At 45.1% G+C, this 23,188-nt stretch overlaps 1 protein-coding gene across 1 annotated transcript in view; it reads right to left on the bottom strand.

Annotated features, from left to right (window-relative positions):
• Nucleotides 1-23,188, bottom strand: part of gcgra (glucagon receptor a) — a 36,132-nt gene that overhangs the window by 6,577 nt on the left and 6,367 nt on the right. Inside the window, exons 2-7 of the mRNA XM_079747132.1 lie at nt 3,801-3,948; nt 2,994-3,090; nt 2,638-2,745; nt 2,398-2,492; nt 2,031-2,146; nt 955-1,135 (exon numbers count right to left, since the gene is read on the bottom strand). Coding sequence (XP_079603258.1) covers nt 955-1,135; nt 2,031-2,146; nt 2,398-2,492; nt 2,638-2,745; nt 2,994-3,090; nt 3,801-3,851 — 648 coding nt within the window. The 5' untranslated portion in view covers nt 3,852-3,948. The remainder of the gene's footprint in view (nt 1-954; nt 1,136-2,030; nt 2,147-2,397; nt 2,493-2,637; nt 2,746-2,993; nt 3,091-3,800; nt 3,949-23,188) is intronic.

The raw sequence follows: 23,188 nt of genomic DNA, 5'->3' as shown, positions 1-23,188 counted from the left end.
ACAGCCTTAATTATGAAGGAAAAATGGTTAACGAAGAAGTTCCCCTGATGCCATACTGTGTCTTGGCAGTCAGATTCTTGGAAACAAATAAGTCGGAAAGTTGATTGCCTGATGAATTTCAGGTGCTGTTCAATGTTGTGTTTCTTAAATGAGTGGCAATGACAGAATGTCATGTTCAGCTTGTTCATAATGCTCTAATCAGGATTCAAACTCTCAACCTAAGGATCACCAGTACAAGGCGTAATACTGTTGAGCCACTGACATTCCTGAACTGCATGAAGCCTCATTCACATGGTTAAAATGTCTTTTGAAAAGCACACAACAGCAAGAAAACTCCAAGTACACATTTCACAAGAGAATTATGGGCTTTCTTAAAAGAGCACAGATCTGACAATTTGTTAATGGTATCCACCTAATAGTACCCGTAAGGTAGTTATACAATAACAAAATGGTCACATAGGCAAAATGGGTTGAGACTGTGGATGTTTGGCTTTTCTGTAAAAAAAAAATTGTTTTTCTATGAAAACATTTTTAGAGCAGAAGACCAGGGTGAAAAAGATGCTTCTGATTTTAGAAATTAATATTCAGAATGAATTTTGAGTCCAGGCCAATCTGGTGAGGAGAAATAAGCCTAATTCATGATTTTTTACAATAGCGCAACCTTTGGGTGCAGTACCACAAAAAAGAGTTTTCGACTTACAGTATAGGCTGCCGTATGACTTTTACAGAATTTGAGGAAAAAAAACGTTACAGAAACAATAGGGTCCAAGCAGCTTCGCTGCTCGGACCCCTAATAACTAGACCAGAGACAGGAGTGATCATCTAGTGTGGGGTGGGGTGGACATAAGGAGTGCAGTACACCACATATCCTTCCCCCTCTTTGAATAGCTCTGTTAAAAGTCATCACTTTCGATTGGCTCATTGTTTGGCGATAGTAGCTTGATGGTGAATGACCTCATTGTTGACGAGCAGGTCCACGGGGGTGATGATGTCCCGGGTGAAGTCCTGGTCCTGGTGCCGGATCTTCAGGCCCGGGTCTTCCATCAGGGCGTCTTTGATCAGGACGGACAGCGCCCGCAGGATGAAGGACGCAAAGAGGTTCATGTGGATGTTGTTCCTCATACAGTGCAGCTTCCTGGCACGTGGAAGAAGACAGGAGGGAACATAGGGTTTGCATCTCATTCTTTAGTTGAAAAGCCTTAAAGAGGTTCATGTGGATGTTGTTCCTCATACAGTGCAGCTTCCTGGCACGTGGAAGAAGACAGGAGGGAACATAGGGTTTGCATCTCATTCTTTAGTTGAAAAGCCTTAAAGAGGTTCATGTGGATGTTGTTCCTCATACAGTGCAGCTTCCTGGCACGTGGAAGAAGATAGGAGGGAACATAGGGTTTGCATCTCATTCTTTAGTTGAATAGCCTTAAACCTGCGTGTGTGTGCGTTTTTCTATCAGCAGTCTCTCTGTGCTTGAGTTTTAGCTCCAGTTACAGCTATATCACTTTCAGAGAAAGGTCATGTTTCTTTCTTGAGAAACGATCTGACTTCTAATTTCTAATTAACTTTCAAAGAAAGCTTTAATGGGGCTGCAGTAAAAAAGTAACACATAAGAATTTCAGCATTGGTTGGATAAACAGTCCAACCACAAGGCAGGTTTGTGGGTTAGTCGGCTTACTCCTCCTTTGTATACGACAATGATTGTACTATCTTCTCATTCAGCAGGTGCTTCGATTCAAAGGGACTTCCAGGAAATCCAGATACATGACACTGCAGAGCAGGCCTGGGTGAGGTGCCTTGCTCAAGGCTACAGGTAGTTTGGGGTCTTTGAGATTCAACCCTTTTTGGGCTGGAAGTCAAACACTCTTAACTGTAAAACTATCCTGGCCATTTTTCGAATAGCGCTTTAATAGTTTTTTATTCATAGCAATATGCCAACAGTATACTTGGTGATGCTGTGGTGTGCTGGAAATGAAAGTGAAATGTGTTTTCACACGCTGGCTCATTTGTGATTCATTTTTGGTTGTGTCCATAATTACCTGAAGAAAATGAGGGTGCCAAGTGCAAGAACCAGCGCTACCAGGGACAAGGAGTATCCCAGCGTGTAGATGATCTGAAACCTGCTGAGGATCTGCCCATATAACTGCTGCTGGATCTGTAGAACCGCACACGCACATAATCGTCCACTTTCCTTTTATCCCCTTGACATTTGTTTTCACAGATAGGTCTCTGTATCACTGTCCCCGTCACCGTCAGATACCTCATAGTCGACAATTACAATAACTACCACAACCGTTTCCAATTTGCCATTTGAAGAGAGATTCAAAACACTAGCGCCAGTGTCTTATCACCTCAAAGTACAATCCTTCATTCATAACTTCAACGCCGAAAGTCGATTGCGCTCACCTGGCCGGGAGTATTCAACTCACACTCGCTTGTGTTCTTGTCCAAAACCCACTGTCCGTTGTGCTGGCAGTCCAGATACACCATGCCGTTGCGGACTGCAGAGGGGGTGGGGTGCAGACACACAGGTTATGGCGTTTACTGCACCCGCTCAACACTCAACCGTTGCCCTGCTCCCGACCGTGTGTGCACTGCATGTGATTGGGTTCATGACCGGCCTGCGGCGTGTAAGGAGCCTCTAACCTTCGTTGTGCCAGGGCAGGTACCAGGGACACCGGACACCCACCGTGGTGTTGGGCAATCCATCGGGCCAGCACGCATACAGGTCAAAATTTCGGATGCACACCAGACCTGCACACCGCAACGAAAACATCGGTTTTCCAACACATTTTCCTTAATGTCAACCTTCCGAAACTTTTAGAAAAGGATTTCCTAAGAAGTTCAGAAGATCATATTTCAAAAAAACATATTGCATGATAGTGTTGAATATTAGACCTTTCTACTGGTTGGTTTCGTCTCCTCACCATTAGGAAGGTCCTTTTTCATTCTAATTCTTCTCATGACGTACCCGTAGCGTGTGAGTGTGTTGTGTTGCCTACCGCTGGTGGGCGGGGCCCTGGTGTTGTTGTGGTTACATTCCTTTTCGTACTGTAACCAGTCCTCCTTCAGTTTATCCAGGGCGACAGCCGGAGATACCTAGGGCAGTGTGGACGTACATATAAGGACAGGACTTTCCCTTCTCTGCACATACAGTCGTACACATGCATGACTCATAAGAGCGTTGTGTATTCAACAGGAGTTGACGCTGAAGGGGCGATCAGAAAAACAACGGTCATCTTGTTAACGACAAGACACCGAAGACTTTGTGAAAACACATTCTGGACTTTGCGGTTCATTTGTTTCACTTCACTTCATGTACACATTGGTGCTGAACAGGCCCTTGTGCCACTGATGGGGACATCGGTCAAGGAGACACCCTGTACCACAGGATAGGGAATTGTTTTTGGGAGTGGGGGGGGGGTCTGGTGTGGCGTGCGTCATTCTCAGTGTCCAGTGTTCTTAACACACAAGGGACGCAGGAATGGTTTAGATTAAAAAAAAAACGATCTTCTATCTCTTCGAACACCGAAGTCGACTTGATGAATCGTGTTGCCTGCCCCACCAGACAGGCCAGCCACCAACAATTAACTTGTGTTTTATTTTTAATCGTGTTTGTGTGTGTGTGTGTGTGTGTGTGTGTGTGTGTCTGTGTGTGTGTCCGCGCACTTGTATGTGTGTCAGAATGTGTGTGTGAGTATATGTGTGTTTGTGTGTGTGAGTATATGTGTGTGTGTGATGAGTGCAGTTCTATGCGTGTCAGTACGTGTGTGTGTTTGTGTGTGTGTTTCAGTATGAGTGTGTCTCACCTGGATGCTGGAGACGGTTAGTATGGCCAGATGCAGGAACACCTGGGACATGCCTCTGTCCTTCGGTCGGCGTTGGAGGGGGTGAGTGAGGGACGAGGACAGGGGGCGCACAGCATAGGGGGGGCTTAAGCTAGGCTCACCACATGGCCTGGATGACACAAAGACAACATGGCCCATTCAAGTCAATGGCGGGCAACACTCACCAGTGGTGCCACTTCCAGATGGGATGTCTGTTGTTGCACCATAATCCAGCTGATGTTATGGGCAAAGATAATAACATCAGCCCCCCCCCCCCCCCTCCCCCAACCCAGCTGAATGATGCAATTTGGCATTTTGAGAACATTGGAGAAATGCAGTTGGCACATTTCGATATTTCAACCTCTTTGCCGTCTCCAGTGTTCTGCTTCATTCAGCCCCAGACGGTGGAATAGTAAATGCAAATTAAAGGCCTGCTCTAAGGCCTTACAGTGGACACCGTGGAATGCGGTCAAATACAGAAGAGCAGGTTTAATGTGGGCAGATATGCCTCCTGTCCCCGTATCTCATTGAGCCCTCCATGAAAGTCAGTGAAGAAATGACCTGTTAGGACTTTCAGGACCAGCCGCGCATGACCTGTCCTATCTGATCCATTCACATCGGCTACTGTTTATACACCACCTTGGCCAATCTCTGCTCCACCCAATTGACAAAGAGCCATTGGCTGGAACTAAGAAAGTACGCTACACTTACCACCAACCCTGTGCCATCTCACCCAAACCACGTACAACCCCACCACCACCACCACCACCGTCACCTCCACCACCAGCCCCCTGACCACCACCACCACCACCGTCACCTCCACCACCACCCCCATCACCACCACCACCACCTCCAACACCTCCATCATCCTCATCACCACCACCACCACTATCCCCAACACCGCCACCACCCAAACCACCCAAAATAACCTCAAGTTTTATTCTGCAGGACTGCAGACCAAAGGTAAAAACAAAACAATTCCAGGAAATGAGTTTTGATCGATTAGACGGATACAGCTCAGTCTGTGGCTCTCTCTGCTGCCTCGCTGACACAGAGTGGTCAACTGTCCGCCCTGATTAAAAGAACAACAAAAATAACCTGACCATAATTCTGTTTGTCGGCATCTGCTAGGGAAGTGTTGAAGTAAACGTCAGAGGTATTTTTGGCGGCTTGCCAGGTGTGTCCTCAACTTTCCCCTAAATCTCCCTCTTGTTAGGTAACTCTGTGGGATATATTACGAACTGCGCTGTACATGTGCGGGTGTTTGGTTACTCTGTCAGTCGACCTTATCACTTATCAACAGCTGGGGTTGAACCTTGACCCCCAGGTACACGGTGAGTTGCATTGGAGGTTCCCTGTAACGATGACTCTTCTAACACACAAAGTCTACGTCACTGATGGTACACCTCCACATTTTTGCTCTGCTTAACCGGCCATGTCCTTTTTAAGTTCTGCTTGTTTGACCGTGTTTGTGTTTGTGTGCGTGTGTCTATGTGTATGTATGTGAATATGTTTGCGTTTGTGTTTGTGTGAGAGTGTGTGTATGTTCACCCACTCACTGAAACTCGAGGTCACTCACCTTCACATCGATCCACGTTAAAGCGTGCCTGAGAGCTTCTGGCTGAAGCTGGAGAACGGAACGAAATCTGAAACGTTTCTGCAAAAAACACCTTGACTATGGAAACATTTTTGGCTAAAACGTTTCAAATTCCATTCCGTTCCAGTCTCTCGTCGTCGTCAGAGGAGGAGGAGTAGGAGGAGGAGGGCATGACCACTGTGGCTTTTTGGTCACTAATTATTTTGCAGGAGTAGCCACAGGATAATGTGCCAAAGCACATAGCAGATGTGTTTTGGCATCAGAACGCGTCTCCACAGTCATCTCAAGTGTCCACTTTCGATTCGGACGCACTTCCCCGCTCAATGTGCGAATGTGCAAATAAACAAGTACACCCTTTCCGTTTGCAAAAACCAAATGCGTTTTTTAGCTTGTGGGAGGCAGTCTACAGTCTTCCTAGTCTACGGGAAATATATAAACAAGAAGAAATCTGAATAAATATTTTCCTTGGCGACCCAAATGGCTGAAGATGTTATGACCACTCTTCAAATATCTATTTTCAATTTGTCTGAAAAATCGTGGACAAAGCTAGTTTAAGCGATTCCGTGATTTGTATTCACTTTACGCAGTTGGCGCACCAATGAGTACCCCTAATCCTGCTTACGCAGAGAATGTAAGTTGAATAGGTGGTACTTCAAATGCGACCCAGGACCCCAATACTGTCCCCATTTGCGGGCCAGACAGGTCTGAAGGGGGCCTGAGCGATGGGAACCCAATGCGTCCTCCATGTGTCCATTCACACCTGTACTTAATGCTCAGTTATGGTTCCACGTCAAACCAATGCAATGACCACGCAGTCGCTTCGACGCAGTCATGAACCTGTTTTGGTTAGGCATCAGGTTTTAGTTAGCGGACCAATCAAAGCCCTGGCGGTGGACATAATGGGTCCGTAAACCCCATTGGTGTGCGTCGACGTCCAACCATAACTGAGGCTTTGGAGCTGTCCACTTACTATCACACAGCCCGAGACACACATTAGTGCCCGGTGTGAACAGGGCCACAGTCTATGGGACATAAATGTCAGACTCTGTGTTCCTGGCTGTAAGAGGCAGTTAAAAACCCCTGCGTTATGTGCTATCTGGTATCCCCCTCCCCTCTGGAACGACTCCAGTTTGATCCCGACCTGTTATCGTACCCTACATGTTGTTCCCTATCGTCTTTAAACCAATTTCCTGTCTCTTTTGATTTTCCCTATCCATTAAAATAGAAAAGCCCCATAAAATATCTATTGCTTATGTCCATGAGAGCATAAGTCATTGATGTGAACATGGTTTAGAGAGCCTTTTGCTTTACACAGTTGGTATGAGGACTCCATCCCCTCCAGTCTCTCTTCCTTTCTCTCTCTCTCCCTCTCTCTCTCTCTCTCCCCCCCTCTCACTCCCCCCGTCTCTCTCTCTATTGATCTATTTCACTCTCTCTGTCTCTCTTTGACTTTCTCTCCCCCCACTCTCTCTCTCTCTCTCTCTCTCTCTCTCTCTCTCTCTCTCTCTCTCTCTCTCGCTGTATCTATGTCTCTTTATCTACTTTGCTTGAGCCACATCCATCATAGAGATCTACACTCATTTTCAAACTCACTACCCTACTTGTTGACCACACGTATGCAAGCTTGCGCTACGCAGATGGAATGATTAACCAGAACCTTCTTTCTGACGTTTTTGTATTATTGAAGCACTGAATGAGGACAAAGAAATGGTCTACAGAGGCCGAAGACAGGAATATATATCTGGGTATTTAAAAAAGAAGGGTCAGAAATAGTGTGAAGCCATGGGAGAATATCATGTTTAAAAAGTAGGACTACAAAGTATGAAGTAGAAGGAATCCATTGGATTGAGTTTCAAATGCAGGGGGTGGCATGAAATACAGAAACACCTAACTACACTTACCTGCACTCACTCCCAAAACCACCTGGGACTGTCAAAGCAGAACTAACTAGCATAAGCCCGCGGATGTAAATCATTTGATATAACAAATATCGAAAATCGAAAGATACATTTCCATGGATCCATCCATTTAGCTCCCAAAGAAAATGAATACAATCCCATTTTGAACCATTTTGAACAAAGCAGAGATATTGGCCGACATGCACAATGGGTCAGGGGAACATTCCCGGAGCCACCCGGCGGGAGGCTGGGTGAACGGGCAATTTTAGTTCCAACATTACCACGATTCGTCTTCTCCTGGTGGACCAATGACTGAAAGTTATGACCGGTAGCAATCAAATTAGCCGAGACGGATCATTGGAGCCCAAGAAAAACCTTCATTCTATTGGTGTGGGTGGGGGGGCTCACACGTAGAAGGAGTCACGAAGGGAATCGTTTTCTTGTTTCGAAAACAAAGAGGAAAAGCGTCACAGTCAGCCCCAGAGGCCAGATTTGTCCTTCTTGCTCTCTGTGTGACTTTTAAGCAGCAGGTCAGCGCTTTAATGTCAGTAATGGCCCCAACGAGCCACTCAGGGAGGTGATGAAGGCCTGGGGGTATTCACTGAGACACACGTCACACACCCCACGCTGGGCCGTGATTGGCCAGGCACCCCTAAGAGGCCCAATGGAGCGAGCGGCCAAGTGGCTGAGCCCAGAGAGCCTACCGCCGCCGCCGCCGCCGCCGCCGATGCTAACGGCTACAGATGAGAACAGCAGGACTGAACAGGTGTATAATTAGCACGCTACTAGGAAAACGTCTTAGCCTCCCGGCACCATTAGTTCCGCTTCATCTCTCAGAGAGCCAACAGCTAACAGTGCAGCCGTGTTGGAACAAGAGGCTGAATCCATATTTCATCACACGCAGTGTGTCAGAGTGACACAGTCAAACCCATGAGAGCAACATAGTGCATTTGGCTCTAGCGCTGGGCTGTTCTTTTGAAGTTGGGTACAAGTGTAGAATCATCTTTTTCCAGCATATTTCTCCATGTGAGCATAAGGTTGGAATGCCTACAACAGCGAATAGTATCAGGGGTTTGAGGCAAGAATATAATGAAGATGAATCTTAGCTTAAATTCATTAACTCTAAGACATCAACGAAATACCTACCGCTATGATGTCATAGATTCTGATCAATCAGTCTGAGCGACCAGTTAACACAGTAGTGCCCATTTCATAATGAAATGAATATCCATCGGTTTGAATTGAGCAAACGTTTTTCTGATTGTTTTCTATATATCCAACCCAGTCTCACGGAAATACGTGACACTGTCACGTCTTTTAATCTATTCATTCGTGATCTGGGACACGTAATTTCAATTTTTTTGTGCCAAAAGCACAAATTTCTAACAATATGACAGCTTTTGGCCACCCGTTTCTACTTTCACCTTTGATTCTGAGAAATTGTGACCATTCACGGACATATTTAATGCAGGTGCGCTGCTCTGTATGCAAACCGCGACGGAAAAAAAGGTAGCTGCTTCATCTCTTCTTTTTAGAATGAGTTTGAAATTTGTGCTTTTGGCACGAAAAAATTGAAATTAAGTGTCCCAGATCACGAATGAATAGATTAAATGACGTGACGTGACAGTGTCACGAATTTCCGTGAGACTGGGTTGATATATCATGTTTGATTGATTTTATAATGATTTTATATTTTTTTTACCCGAGAGCCGAACGACCCCAACTCAACATTGAAACAGTTGAACTGCACAACGGCCTCGAATAATTATTGGTCAGTCCTTTTATAACAGCGTCTGCCACACCAAAGGACAATGGAGGATTGTATTGTGTTGATGGGGGGAAGGTTGTTCAGAGAAATAGAAAAACAAACCTCTTGGAAAAGGGCAACACAATAACCTACTTTGGTATAGAAAATGCCTGCGAGCGACCACCTCTGATGCGGTTTTACCACATCCCATGGCGGGTTTCCTCTCTCCACGTACTTTGATTTCCGGAAATATCCGTTGCCTTTTCAGTAATACTGCCTCGTGTCTGAGACTGCGATGACAGAACGACAGAAATGTCTTTGAATCGATGATCCATGACTTTTAATGTATTTTCGGTTAATCTATTATTAACATTGAATGTTTTTTATAGGGTTATTTTTATATATTATATTGATGTAAAATGCCGTTTGTAAGACCCGTTTAACCTGCAAACATGAACAATTTAGGCCTTTAGACAGAAAAATGTTTTTCCGCAATTACATTACATTACATTTTACATTATTCATTCTCTTTCATTTCCCCTCTGGTTTTCTATAGTTTCTGAGGGGAGGCGGGGGGGGTGACAGTGTACAGTGTAACAGGCAGTGTACGGGCGAAAAGAAACAGAGAGGAGTGGCTCCCTCTCCCCGTATAGCTCACGGCTGCAGACGTTAGACTCTCTCTGCCACATGAGTGGCCTCGTATCTGATGTAGGGGTGAAGCAGAGTTCAGGGGAGAGGAGGCAGAGTCTTGCTGCCATAAGCTCCTATAAGAGCCAGCTGCTTCACCAACGACAAGATGCAACACGACCGCCATCCGGGACGCACATCGCATGCAGCCAGCTCAAAGGCTGACGCCACGGCATAATTTCGGCATCAATTTTCAGAAAGTGCTCTTGACCAGAATCTTAACTCTTGGACGCAGACGAGATATTGTAATCTGGTCATTTGAGGTGGTTTCGATGGTGATGTCAACAGCTGAATTCCCTGGGCCTTCTGGGTTGTGGAGGAGTGAGGTGCTTTCTGTCTATTAATCACCGATGAACTTTGGTTGATGTGGTTTGAAGGGTTGTCATTGGGCCTCACGTCAGGACTGCTGTGGTTGATGAGCGGTGAAGAGTGTGTTAGAATGGTCTTGAAAGGACGGGAACCACAGAGTGCCGGACTGGAACACAGCCCATTTGACGGAACGTTAATCCACGTTGGGGGGTTTAAAACACACATTCATCACTTTTACGGTGTCACAACACACAGTATTAAGAGTAAAGGCCTCAAGCACTCTTTCCCATGCCATCCACCATCACAGTATTGTGGGTTAATCAAATAAAAATCATGACAGATCCTAACAATATTATAGAGCCATCTGGATCATACTGGACGCATTACAATTTTTATGTCTGTTTGGGGGTAAATCTTTTAAAACTTTGTGAAAGGTTTTATGAGATGAGTTCACTTTTTATTTTTAAACCTGTAAATCATCAGTCACCTCTACTTATCTGATCTTACCTTCCCAAATTCCTAGAGTGCCACAACGGTTTTACAACACCTTCAGCATTACTTAAACCAGATGTTTTGACTCCCCCCTTTCCCCAGAATGTTCTCAAACAACATAAAGAGTGGACATAAGATCTGGATCTCAACGGGCAAATAATTGCAATACTTATAATAGGTCACTGTAACCAAACAGGAAATAAGCAGTGACATCCTGTTCCTCCGTCCAGTAAATCAAATCAGAAGTGTCAGTAATTACGTGACTTCAGCACGTCCAAAATCACTGCAGTTGTTGTGCCAGCGTGGGAATGTGAGTGCATTTATATACAGTATATTTATTTCTTCCTCTTTTTCCTTCCTCTTCCTCTATTTCTTTCCCAGCTTGTTGACCAAATAAAGCCAGAGTCTGTCGTTTCAAGTATGAACCACTGATGAGACAAGGGGTGCTGAAAGGGATGAGGCTGAGCACTTATGGCCAGCGATGGAGAAGATGAAACCGTTGTGGTTTTCACTTGTTCTCCTTCTAGGACCCTGAACAGCGGCATCACACTTTACCTCTCATTCAACAGTTTGTAGCTTGAGTACCGTCACGCGGCGGCTCATTGAACCACCAGCAAAAATCGAAATCGCAATCAAAATTTGATTAATCGCACAGCCCTACACCAGTGTGTCATCCACTCCACCGGGAAGGGAAACGGGTTACAGGGGCTGGCTGGCATACATGTGTTGATGAGTTAATGATGTTAATCAATATAGACACACCGCCTAGTTCCTTTCCCTACTAATCAGGTCCATTCCTTTATATGCAAATTGTGACCTGCATGGATTAGCGGGTCACAATGGTTGTTAATCAGAAGGAAGTGCTCGTTATGATGTTGATGATGTCTCTCAGCATGCTAGGAAGGGGGGTCATTGGAAGAGCGATGTTTACTACGAGCATGGACTGAATTAAAAAAAATTTGCCTATGCGTTGTTATTGGAATATATATTGCGACTAGTTTACAGAAGAACCTGTTGAACTATATCAACGTCTAGATATTTCACCATCTGGCTTTTAATTGTATTACAATTAAAAATGACATTGAAGATGAACCAGTCACAACAGAGCAGACGATGTTCTACTGTGTTCAGTCAAAATATAACCCCCCCTTCCCCTCCCTTCCCTTTCCTTCCCCTTCCCTACCCTGCTCCAAAACTCTTACAACCAAATCTATAAAAGACTAAATACTCTCACGAATAAACAATGTAATGACAAATTGTGACCAAGTTAATAACAAAAGTGGACTGAGTGCTGACGCGTACGAGATAAGCTACTGTTAACCTTAACAAATGCTTTTCAAGTGGTCCGATAGTATTCAATCAATACAGCTTCTTATATTTATAACAAGCGGCTTTTTTCTGAAATAAGGAAGCTGGGCTCAGTCCACGAGGTTAATGGCAGCTGGCATCCACACCTGACGTAAGACTGTTTTAAGTGGAGTGAGCGAACCTATCTCAAGACACTGCAGAGGACGAATTTTAATCCGCGAATGTTCTTAATGAGGGAATCCTTAATGAGGGAATGCTTTTTGGCGGTCGACAACAATGTCCATAAGGCTCCTTTTGATTGCACACAAGCACCTTTTTAAAATCATTTCAGGAACCGGGAAAGATACATAAATGAGATAGCTCCTCTCAGTGTCTCATTACCGGCCTCTGCTTGACTCATCGGCCCATATGGCGGCATTGCTGTGCCAGGTGTGAGACAGAAAATGTCTCACACGTTGATGCAAGAGAGAAATGTTCCTGAACATAGCTGCCTGTGTGAATATTGTAAATCATTAAGGGTTCCTGCAACGTTATCCCAGTAATTGACCTGTACCGATGTGTGAAAGGGGATTTAGTTTTGCGCACAGGACCAACTCTCCCCTCCGCGAGGGGAGAGGTGGTCCGTATGCATCATGTAGGATAGGGGCCCTGGCCTGCACAATCCAGGGATTTGCAATGAATGCACGAACGCTCTACATAAACGCTTACACGTTAATGTCGTCCGTCATGCAACCTGCAACCTAATTTGGTAAGTTGGTCTCTCTCTCTCTCTCTGCCTCATTTGTCAGGCCGGTTCAGTTTGTTTGGAGATATGACATGATGCGTTACCGGGCCGATCATTTGCCATCAGGGCAGCCAATAAGGTGAGCCACATAGCGTGGGAGCCCTAAAATGGGGATACTGTCGTGTGTTTTGGAAAACATCTCCCCGCTATATGTTAAGCTATGTCACAGGAGCGCTGCCGCGTGGATTTAGCACTTGTACAGTCACCAGACTTCAGCGTGCCAAGTGTATTTATTTAATGTTTAAAGTTAGACATGGGCTGCTTGCCAAGTGGGACTAATTGGCTTATTTTCCCCTCACTATCCAGCTAAATAGCCTCAGCATTTAAGTAAATTTAATTTAATGATATATGTATTAAATATTAAATTAAGCTACACAAAGTAATTTGAAAAAAAAAAGTTTTTGTTTTTTAAACCCCTTTAAAATTCCCTTTAGTAGTCCCTTTTATACTGTTATTTTACAGTATTATACAGCACAATCTTATACATGAGTGGTAACACTTTACAAAAGGGGTACACTAATTAAACAATAACATTAGTCAATGCAATAATAAGCATTAACTATGAAACAACTTAACAGTTAACTAAAAACCTCGCAATCCTTGATTAGGTTTTTATATTGTAATTCGGTTCTTGTTAGTTACAGTAACTGGTTCAACTGACTCCATCTCTATGCTAATGCTATATAATTATGCCTAAAACGGCATTCACTTATGTTAATGAATGGTTGATTAATGTACTCTGATTGTTAATCTTCTCCCCTTAGGGTCTTCAGTATACCGGTAATGCATACTGCACCATCCTCAGTCTACTACAGTGCGTGTTGCTGTTCATAATTCCCAGTGCTCAATGGAGTTTAATGGTCTAGTTTCCACGCTTCCACCATCAATGAGGCGCCAATCAATATCCATTCAGGCTCTGCTTCGTCCTCATTATAAACACCCACCTTTACGCCCCACGCTGCTTTCTATTCACAAACTGGCTCTGTGAATCACATGTATATAAAGTTGTACGAGTCTGTATGAGACTTAATCCGATGATCTGGAAGAGGTTTTAATAACCATTGATTGATCATCTTTCTCTAATGTATACATTTTGGCAGTTTGGCAGTGGTATGGAGTCATGAGGAGTTTGTAAGTGTATAAAACATGGATATGTGTGTGGGAGAGGTTGTGTATACGTGTATATATGTGTCTGAGTGTGTGTAACATATGGTTATCTCATGATTAGAGATAGAGAGATCTTCTGGCCTTTAGTGGGTTAGCACTGTTAGATTGGAACTGGGAAAGTTGCATAACACATCAATCGCACCAGTACAGGTGTTTCTATGGATTTTATTTTTTTGTGTGTGTGTGTGTGTGTGTGTGGGGAGGGGGGTGGGGGGGGAACCACACACACAGTTTAAGTGTGGGATGTCTCTTTCATGAGCTGTTCTACGCGGGGATGGAGATATGACGCTGTTGACACTGGGTTGGCGTAACCACAGAGAGGTACCGAGACCTCCATCAAAGCCACTTTGATGGGCTGCCAGTTCGCATACGTCTCTCTCTTGTTTCCTTGTTCATAGTGGCGGTTCCTTCTGGCCTGTCGCTGTTCTGTGAGGCGCAGGAGTGTTCAATTTCATCCTTAAAACAAAAGCGATGTTGAGTATGGTTTTTAGTAGCCTAACTATTATTTTGTATATTTTACATCCTACATCCAACATCCAACCTACGCTCTCAGTCTTAATACGATCGGAATGGAAACAAAATGCCATTCCATTCATGTTGCCTCAATGTATCAGTTGCTTATCTTTATCTTCATAAAATGATTCATTTCACTTTCATGAAATGCAAGGGGCCTTGCTCGTCCTCCAAACAACCGCCAGAAAACATCTTTCTTCTGTGATTTAGCTACACCTAGAGTGGAGCTAAAACAGAGAGTAAATATGCACATCCACAGTATATCAGTACACTGTACACACACAGTACATCAATTTGGTACAAGAGTATCCACTGCCGTGATGTCTTCCTTTGAACCAGAATGCAGTCCAGTGCAGCGGTCATATATTGCCTGCAAACGACCAGACCCGCGTCTGATATCTCTAGGATCTCTCGGTACCACTCTCTCGCCTGACCTTAACAGGACCCAACCCAGGCCAAGGGGTCAAAGCACAACCCATGTAGACCTTGTAGAAACTAGTAGAGCCTGTTGAACCCATGCGCGTGAGATATGTTGAGGTGCAACATAGCACTCAATAGCAAGATTAGTAACTGTACAGAGTTCAGGGTCCCTTCCATGGTAACACCAACCTCTCAATCTCTCTCTCTCTCTCACTCTCTCTCTCTCTCTCTCTCTCTCTCATTTTTCCCAAAATTCAATAGCCACAAAGGACTGTGTGAGAAGTTCTTTGAACAAACACTATGCCTACTGAGAGAGATAACGCCAACACCTTTCTGAAAGAATGTCCCCAAAGCACCACAGCGGGATGAAAGTGACCCCTCAGTGCTGCCCCACAGCGATGGTGGCCGGCTATTTTAATCGGAGGTCGTAAAAAAAGAAAGGCCGACAGCAGTGATTAACGCAGTGCTGCACGGATGACGTCACAAGGGCTGGTAAAAAGGTCAGAAAGTTCGCTTTCTGAATGTGATGTGGCAGCGTGTCGTTTATGGGACCATTTGTGCGAAAATAAAGTTAATCCAGCATCAAATATCTTACTGTCTAAATTGGTTTAGAAAATTACTTGAATGATAAAATGCCTCTGAACAATTTGTTTCTGTCTAACAGATTTTTGATTAATAAAGTTGTTTATTCTTGTTAGGCCTATCTTACCACATGTTTATCGGTTAATCAATCTTCCCTATGTGATTACTCTATTATCCTATTATCCTATCATCCTCCTTCCATTGGTCCAATCTCCCATTGGCAATTCTAAATATGTAAATGAGGCCTGTGAGTCGTACTTCTCATTTGGCATTTGATGACGTTCCATAGTTGTCAAGGTGATAGATATTCAGTTTCTCTCTCTGTGACAGCGAGCATGAGCTTTACTCGGTCTGAGAAACACAGGGAACAAACTGTCAACATTAGCTCACGTTTTTTTTGCATTATGAGAAACATTGAATTTGTGCCATAATAGTGTCTGGAATGGATCTAATTGTGCTGTCAAAACACTTCGCTTCACTGCTGTTTTACCGTCTGGTTGTATATTCTGAGACAGAGACGTAGAAAACCTCTGAAACAAGATAAAGTGGAGGTGTCAATGAATGATATACACTGTTTTGATAAACATCTGTTTCTGTTGCAGTCTGATGTGTTGACGATTATGGTCTGAGAACAAACTGAACTACAACGATGGATATAGACCGAAAGACCGACAGAACAACAGACAGACAGACAGACAGATAGAGAGACAGACAGACAGACAGCCAGACAGACAGCCAGACACACAGACAGACAGACAGTAGATTAATAGATTGGTACAGCAGCCCCCATCAAAAATATAATAGCAATAATAATATTAAAGTAATCGACAATATAATCAGATAAAGAGCCTTACAAACGGGGGTCAAGGGGTTAACATCCCATCATTGTCTTGCTCTTTGCGACCTGATCTAGTCTGAAAACCTTCTTGGTGGCCTTTATACCAGGAACCAGGGGTAAACACACCTTATTCATTCCAAGAAAGGCAAATTGTGCTCGGCCACCAAACCAAACCAAAGAGCAATTGGTTTGTTTGTCTGTTTGCTAGAGTGGCTTGTGGAGACAGACACCCTCTCGTAACACACCATTATGCTGACAGTATGCAAACAACAGACCCCCAGGGGCCAGGGGCCAGCGGTGTGGGGAGCCAGAGCAGAGAGCCCTTTAGAGAGCCTCCAGCCATCCTGCCGTTCACTGATCAGAGGATAGCCGCCCTCAGAAGGCAGGGCTGCACTTGGTTGGATCATGGTAGTAAACAGGGCTCCACAGGGTTGGACCATGATAGTAAACAGGGCTCCACAGGGTTGGACTATGGTAGTAAACAGGGCTCCACAGGGTTGGACCATGGTAGTAAACAGGGCTCCACAGGGTTGGACCATGGTAGTAAACAGGGCTCCACAGGGTTGGACCATGGTAGTAAACAGGGCTCCACATGATTGGTCAATGGCAGTAGACAGTGCTGTACATGATTGGTCAATGGCAGTAGACAGTGCTGTACATGATTGGTCAATGGCAGTAGACAGTGCTGTACATGATTGGTCAATGGCAGAAGACAGTGCAGTACATGATTGGTCAATGGCAGTAGACAGTGCTGTACATGATCGGCCAATGGCAGTAGACAGTGCTGTCCATGATTGGCCCGTGGCTTTAATGGGGGGAGGGGAAATATGACATCATAGCATTAGTCTGTTACAAAGCTGTACCCCCCTCACAAGTAATCATTGCCACCCAGAAAATGACCAAATATCTTGTTTTTTAAACTTATTCTTGCATAGGTGACCAATATGACTGTGGGAACAGGATGATGGGATTGACAAAGGCAGAGTTCACACCGTGCTTACTTTAAAGGGAGAATCCCCTGGCCCCGAGCCACAAGTACACTCTGCTGTCCAGGCACCTGACAGTGCTAAATGATGCAGGGCCAAGTCGAGTACGGTCCAGTGAAGAGAGTACCAAAAGTAAACCAGGGCTAATCCCTGTGATGTTTAGGAAAAAGTTAAAACCGTACTCCTGGTGAATAATGAAAGCAGCCCGCTTGTTTTGCTTGTGCTCTGCTACCGTCTCTCGGGGCATACCTGAAAAGCATAGTGACTCTAGGCTTACTATCTAGTAGCTAATCTGCTCCTACGGTCTGCTGTTGGAACAGCTGTTTATGTATCCTACCCCCCCCCCCCCCCCCCCCCTCCCTGTGACTGCTCTGTGGACAGGATCCACTCTCTGATCCAGGTCTGATCAGTCTGGAGTTCATCAAACGCTACAGTGCTTGAGAGGAGGAAAGAGGGTAACCGGTCCCCCCAAGCAGAACCCTAGCCGCATCCCAGCAGCAGACTTCTGGAAGAAGGCGATAATACGGTCCAGAAAGGAGTTTCCTGGAACCGCAGTAGAAACAGACTCAACGCTTCTTTTTAAACTGTGGGAGACAAAGCGTTGATGATTCACCCCTCTTGGGGGATTTGGGCCAGCATACTTCGGGAGCTGTATGTGAGGTTGCAGGAGAGTACGATGCCCAGAGTTTTTGATGTGCATACCTATCCTGTGTGTATGTGTGTGTGTGTTTGTGTGTGTGTGTGTGTGTGTGTGTGTGTGTGTGTGTGTGTGTGTGTGTGTGCACCGATCCTTCACCCCTACATCCTTCTTGATTCTCCCTATATTCTCATATTTCTTGAATCCCCATACATGACTGTTATACACACATACACATCGTTATACATACACACCCACAAACATACACACACACTACACACACACAAACACACACACACACACACACCTGCACACATGCTCATACACACAATCCACAATGATGTAAACCATGTCTGTTGTGAGTGACCTGTGATGGTGCGCAAACGACTTGGTTCTGTCTGCAGGATCTCCCTTCAAGTGATTGGCACAGGCGATAGCAACAGGCGATGCAGCGCCAACACTGTTAAGCTCTCCACACTCCTGATCGCTGGCACACTGAGAGCCACCTGGTTTCATGCTAATCTGATGGACCCATCCCGTACAGCCAGATATCGCATGTGGGAAAAACCACAACAGGCTGAACACGAAACAGTGAGCTAACCACATGAACCCCGCGACACGAAGAATCCTTACACTTCAATAAATGGTTGTTTTTCACTGCATGTTGCCACGGACCCCATTATGGCTGAATAATGAACCGTCAGAGCCCGCAATATTCGAGGAGGAAAACACTGGCGTTGATCCTGAGGGGATTCCTATAGAATCCAAGGGGCCGGGCGTCTGGTTTCTATTGACTGTTCTAACCAGGCGGCACAAGTCCTCCGCCTGCCTTGTCTTTTCCCACGACTTTACATACTAGTCTGTACAGTTAAAAAAATAAAGTAAATAAACCCCCAAGAGAATCGTAAAAAGTCATATATGTTATTTCTTGCGAAAAAATAAGAGCCAGGGAAGAGGAGCTTTTCCGCAGAGCGGACGTGTCCATGTGAGAAATGCATGAGCATTAGCTGGGGGACATCTTGAACAGCTGTAATCCCAGCTGGCACACACACAAACACACACACACACACACAAACACACACACGCGTGGGGCGTGCACGTGAGCACCAGACGCTATTTTAAGGGGTAGTCTGTGATGCAGGTAATGTAATCATTACACAAAGACTAATGAGGTCATAAAAGTGACGTGCACAAATATACACATGCTTAGTTGCGCATATGCAAACACACGCAGGGCGCATACAAACACACACATGCGTGTGCACATACACTCGCTTGATGAACAAATGCACTCATAGACATAGGCACACGGCAATATTCTTTCTGTAGGCCGTACAGGGAACTGGGTTTCCTCTTTCAACCGGATGACACACTGCATCTCTGGAGAAAGATGCCCTCCGGGAATGATACAGTAACAACCTTCTGCATAGTAAACCACCTAAATCCTGAGAAACAGCTGTGTGGAATGACCAGAAAAAGCCTATACTTTACAACAGTGCACAAAAAATGAAAGATTTTTTCCTTTTACAAATGATCATCCGACGCTGAATTCGGATTGTCCTCATAATGCCTATCCTCCACCTCATCATGTAAGCTTCCCAGCTCTGAACCGTCCCATTACGTATCCCCAGCCCTCTTGGTCGCGCTACAAGAGTAAGATGGGCCATTGTGATGGATGGTGCACGACAATCCCACTCAAGTCAATATCTTTCCAATATCTTTATCTTTCCAATATCTTTTCTTATCTATCTCATCACCATACATTACCGTCTCACCGGCCACCGGCAACATCTCACAGGTGGCCGGTGCGCTGCCTGTTACCGAGGCGGCTGTAGCTGGCCCTGATGAATGGGACCCCAGGCTGGCTCTCTAATTGACCACCTTCTCTCTATAAAGGGTCGGAATGCTATCGCCCCCGCAGAGACACTGAATTATTCCATGTGTTTGGATTTACGGGGGGCGAGGGAGGAAGGGTGCTTCTGGTAACTAGGATTCCTGAATAGTTAATATGGCATCCCTGCACACACAGCGGGCGAGGGAGAGAGGGAGAGGGAGAGGGAGAGAGGGGGAGGGCGAGGGAGAGAGGGCGAGGGAGAGAGGGAGAGGGCGAGGGAGAGAGAGAGAGAGAGAGAGAGAGAGAGAGGGAGAAAGAGAGAGAGAGGGGGGAGAGAGAGAGATATATATAGAGAGATATAGAGAGAGAGCGAGAGAGAGCAAGAGAGAGCAAGAGGGAGAGAGAGAGAGAGGAAGAGAGAGAGAAAGAGGGATGGAGGGAGGTAGGGAGGGAGAGAGAGAGAGAGAGAGAGAGAGAGAGATTAGGTTTGACAGCGGAGAGCAGCAGAGGTGACATTTGTGATACCTGTTTAGAAAATAGGGCCGTGCTCGATAAGCGTGGAGAGACAAAATAGAAAATATCTCTGGTCTGTGGCTTAATCAGGAATCATGGCAGTAAGGAACGGAGAGGAGAAGGTCTTCAATGTGATACAACATTATACCATTACACGTCGCTGCCAATTTTGTGTTCATAAGTGTCTTGTTGTGTTATTACCATAATAAACGCAACAAACAACTGGTATATTGGCCAACCTATCACATCATTTTAGCTCAATGTAAGTTTGGTGTGTGTTCATATTTCAGTTCCTAATGTGACCACGGATATTAAATCCTTCACACTGCATGCTGCCCCAGTGCAGGGGGTACGCTGACGCTGATAAGTGTTAGCCGGGTACAGGTCAAATTTGTATTTGAGGCTTTCACACCAGCAGAGTTTGATGTCATGCCTCAAAGGATATGAGGGTTTCCATTTAAATACCAGTTTGGGGTTAGTATGAAATTGTTATTGTTTGTGTACAATCGGTTCTCAGTAATAAGCCATATATACAAACGGCCGCATGCTGTTTACTAAGCTGTTGCATTACAGTTAATGTACAACAACCTGTGGTGGTGCCAGGGGTATTTTCCTTAGTTTTATTGTGTTTTTTGAATCTGTGCAAAAGTTTTAAAGGATTGTATTTTCGGCTTAACCAACTCAACTGCCAATGGCTCATGGGCTTCAACCTTTTCAGTGGGATTAGCCCACCCACCAGGTGTGTTTGTGTGTGTGTGTGTGTGTGTGTGTGTGTGTGTGTGTGTGTTGTGTGTGTGTGTGTGTGTGTGTGTGTGTGTGTGTGTGTGTGTGTGTGTGTGTGTGTGTGCCTTTGTGTTTGTTTGTGTGTGTGTGTGTGTGTGTGTGTGTGTGTGTGTGTGTGTGTGTGTGTGTGTGTTTGTGTGTGTGTGTGTGTGCGCGTGTGTGTTTGTGCACACATGGTGGAGGAGGGGTGGATGTGGATGGAGGTCAATGTCTCCCACAGTGTACACAGCCACATCTAGAGGCCCATGGCCTTTCCCACCCCCTCCTTTCACCGCCCCCTCCCCCCCCCCCCCACCCCACCGGGTCAAAAAACTATCTGACATCAGCCGTCACCACGGTGACGCAGGTGGACATGTTTTCCGACTTTCTTCAAGAATTGCCGCCTTGGCAAGGGAAACGGCAAGCCCTTATTCGTTTAATGGCAAGACGGACAACATTAGCTAATGGGAGAGGCTTAAGTCTGCGAGGACTGATCTAGTAAATGTCTTTGTGCTGCGTAGGTGCATTCAAACAGCTAGGCTCTCTTATTCCTATTCTGGAAAGGGGACTTTGATTTGCCAACAGGTAGCCGAGTGTTATTGTCAGCCTCTTGTTTATTAGACCTTGTGGAAAACAGTTGTTGTGTTGTGTGCATAAGAATATTAATATTTTGTTCAATCTTGATGCATTGGACCGTTGGATCATTGGACCTGTGACTCAGATACCCACTTGCAAACAATAATTGCATGCACTTATATCGTGAATGCATTTGGTATGCCTCATTAATCCGTTTCCTAAATCTGCCGTGCGCGCAGTCCGATGAGCGCAGAGTGCCTTTTGTGATGAGATGAGCAACAAGGAAATGAAACGCACGGACCACTTGTTCTTTGGATTAAAGCGCTGTCATGTGACAAGGACATGTCGCCCAAAGCACAAAGCCCAAGACAAAGAAACAGTCACAACGTTATCCGACTGAATAGGCATCCCGAAATAGTAGGCTGAGTGTTGTTTGTGCTTTGCGCTGTGGTAATAGGCTGTGTTGGGAAGCAGCGGCATCAGCACTTGACCCCCCGACCCACACACATTGAGTAAGAGAGGAGGGGGGACGGACGGGGTGTGTATATTTTTAGTGTGGCATCAACCGTGCATCAGAGCAAACACAGAATGGCTCAATACCGTTATCCCCTCCAGGGTTTACAAAGCAATTCAGAGAAAGAAGCAAACCCTTGTTATGTTAGGCTTATCTTTCCCATCCACTCCAGTAGTTTCTGCCAGTATTGATTCCTCCATGCTAGTTCTCGTCGGAAGAGCAATCGGTTCAACGTCACAGTAAGCCTATTTTATGGTATTCACTGTACATAGTGAGGATAAATATGGGGCCGTTGTGGCAGAGATACAGAAGATTAACGTAGAGGTGGTCTTCAGTCATGTTGAATAAGTGGCCCAATACTTGACTGAAGATGACCTCTTTCTTATGCTTGACAACCCACTCCAAAGCAAACCTCTTACATTTGAAGCTCTCGCATAAACACAAGACCTAGGGTTACAACAGTTCCATTTCAAGTTGAATGAATTGAAAGGTGGGAGAATACCTTTTAAATGGTCCACAGTTGATAGTCCTTGGCATGCAAATTCAGTTGCACGGCTAGCCGGGGCAGTCCATTAGCCAACATTGTAACTACCAAAGCCTGCTTGATACTGAGCAGATCGATCGTGGCACTGAGGGATCATGACCAGTGCTTAAGTGTGGCGTTGTAATGCATAACTTGACTTGACTTGAATGCATAGCATAACTCCTCACAGATTGTTTTGTCGTCTACAAACCCACAGCAGACCGGAGATGAGTGACAGCATACAGCCAGTGTGAGCATTCCTCTATCACAGCACATTGCAAAGTTTCTCTCATGTCAGTGAAATTGTGATGTCTTTATTCCATTTCCGAGAAAATGTGCCAGATTTTTCTGCAAAGAAAACGGAATAGCAACTAGGGAAGCCAGTGCCTTGCTGCCTCCACTACAAACCTAACCTACATAAGCAGGTTAGGAAACAATGTACTATTCAAATTTGACTTTCTTTAACACCTTAAATAGTCAAATAATTGGGCATGACAGATTTTGAATACTGAATCAAGGTTCCTTCCACAATGGCAGCTTTCTTGCCTTAAACTTTCTCGGCGCTGATTAAATGATGACTAAACCACTTATCGTTGTTCCTGACAGGCGTTATTCACTTCTTTGTTTGAACGGATGCCGAAAAAGTTGAGGACATCCAAAGTTGAACTGAAAGAATTCAAATC

The sequence above is a fragment of the Pollachius pollachius genome (genome assembly GCF_949987615.1).
Source record: "Pollachius pollachius genome assembly, chromosome: 11".
Lineage (NCBI taxonomy): Eukaryota > Metazoa > Chordata > Actinopteri > Gadiformes > Gadidae > Pollachius > Pollachius pollachius.
The sequence above is the reverse complement of the archived record's forward strand: the minus strand, read 5'-3'. Positions and strand labels throughout refer to the sequence as shown.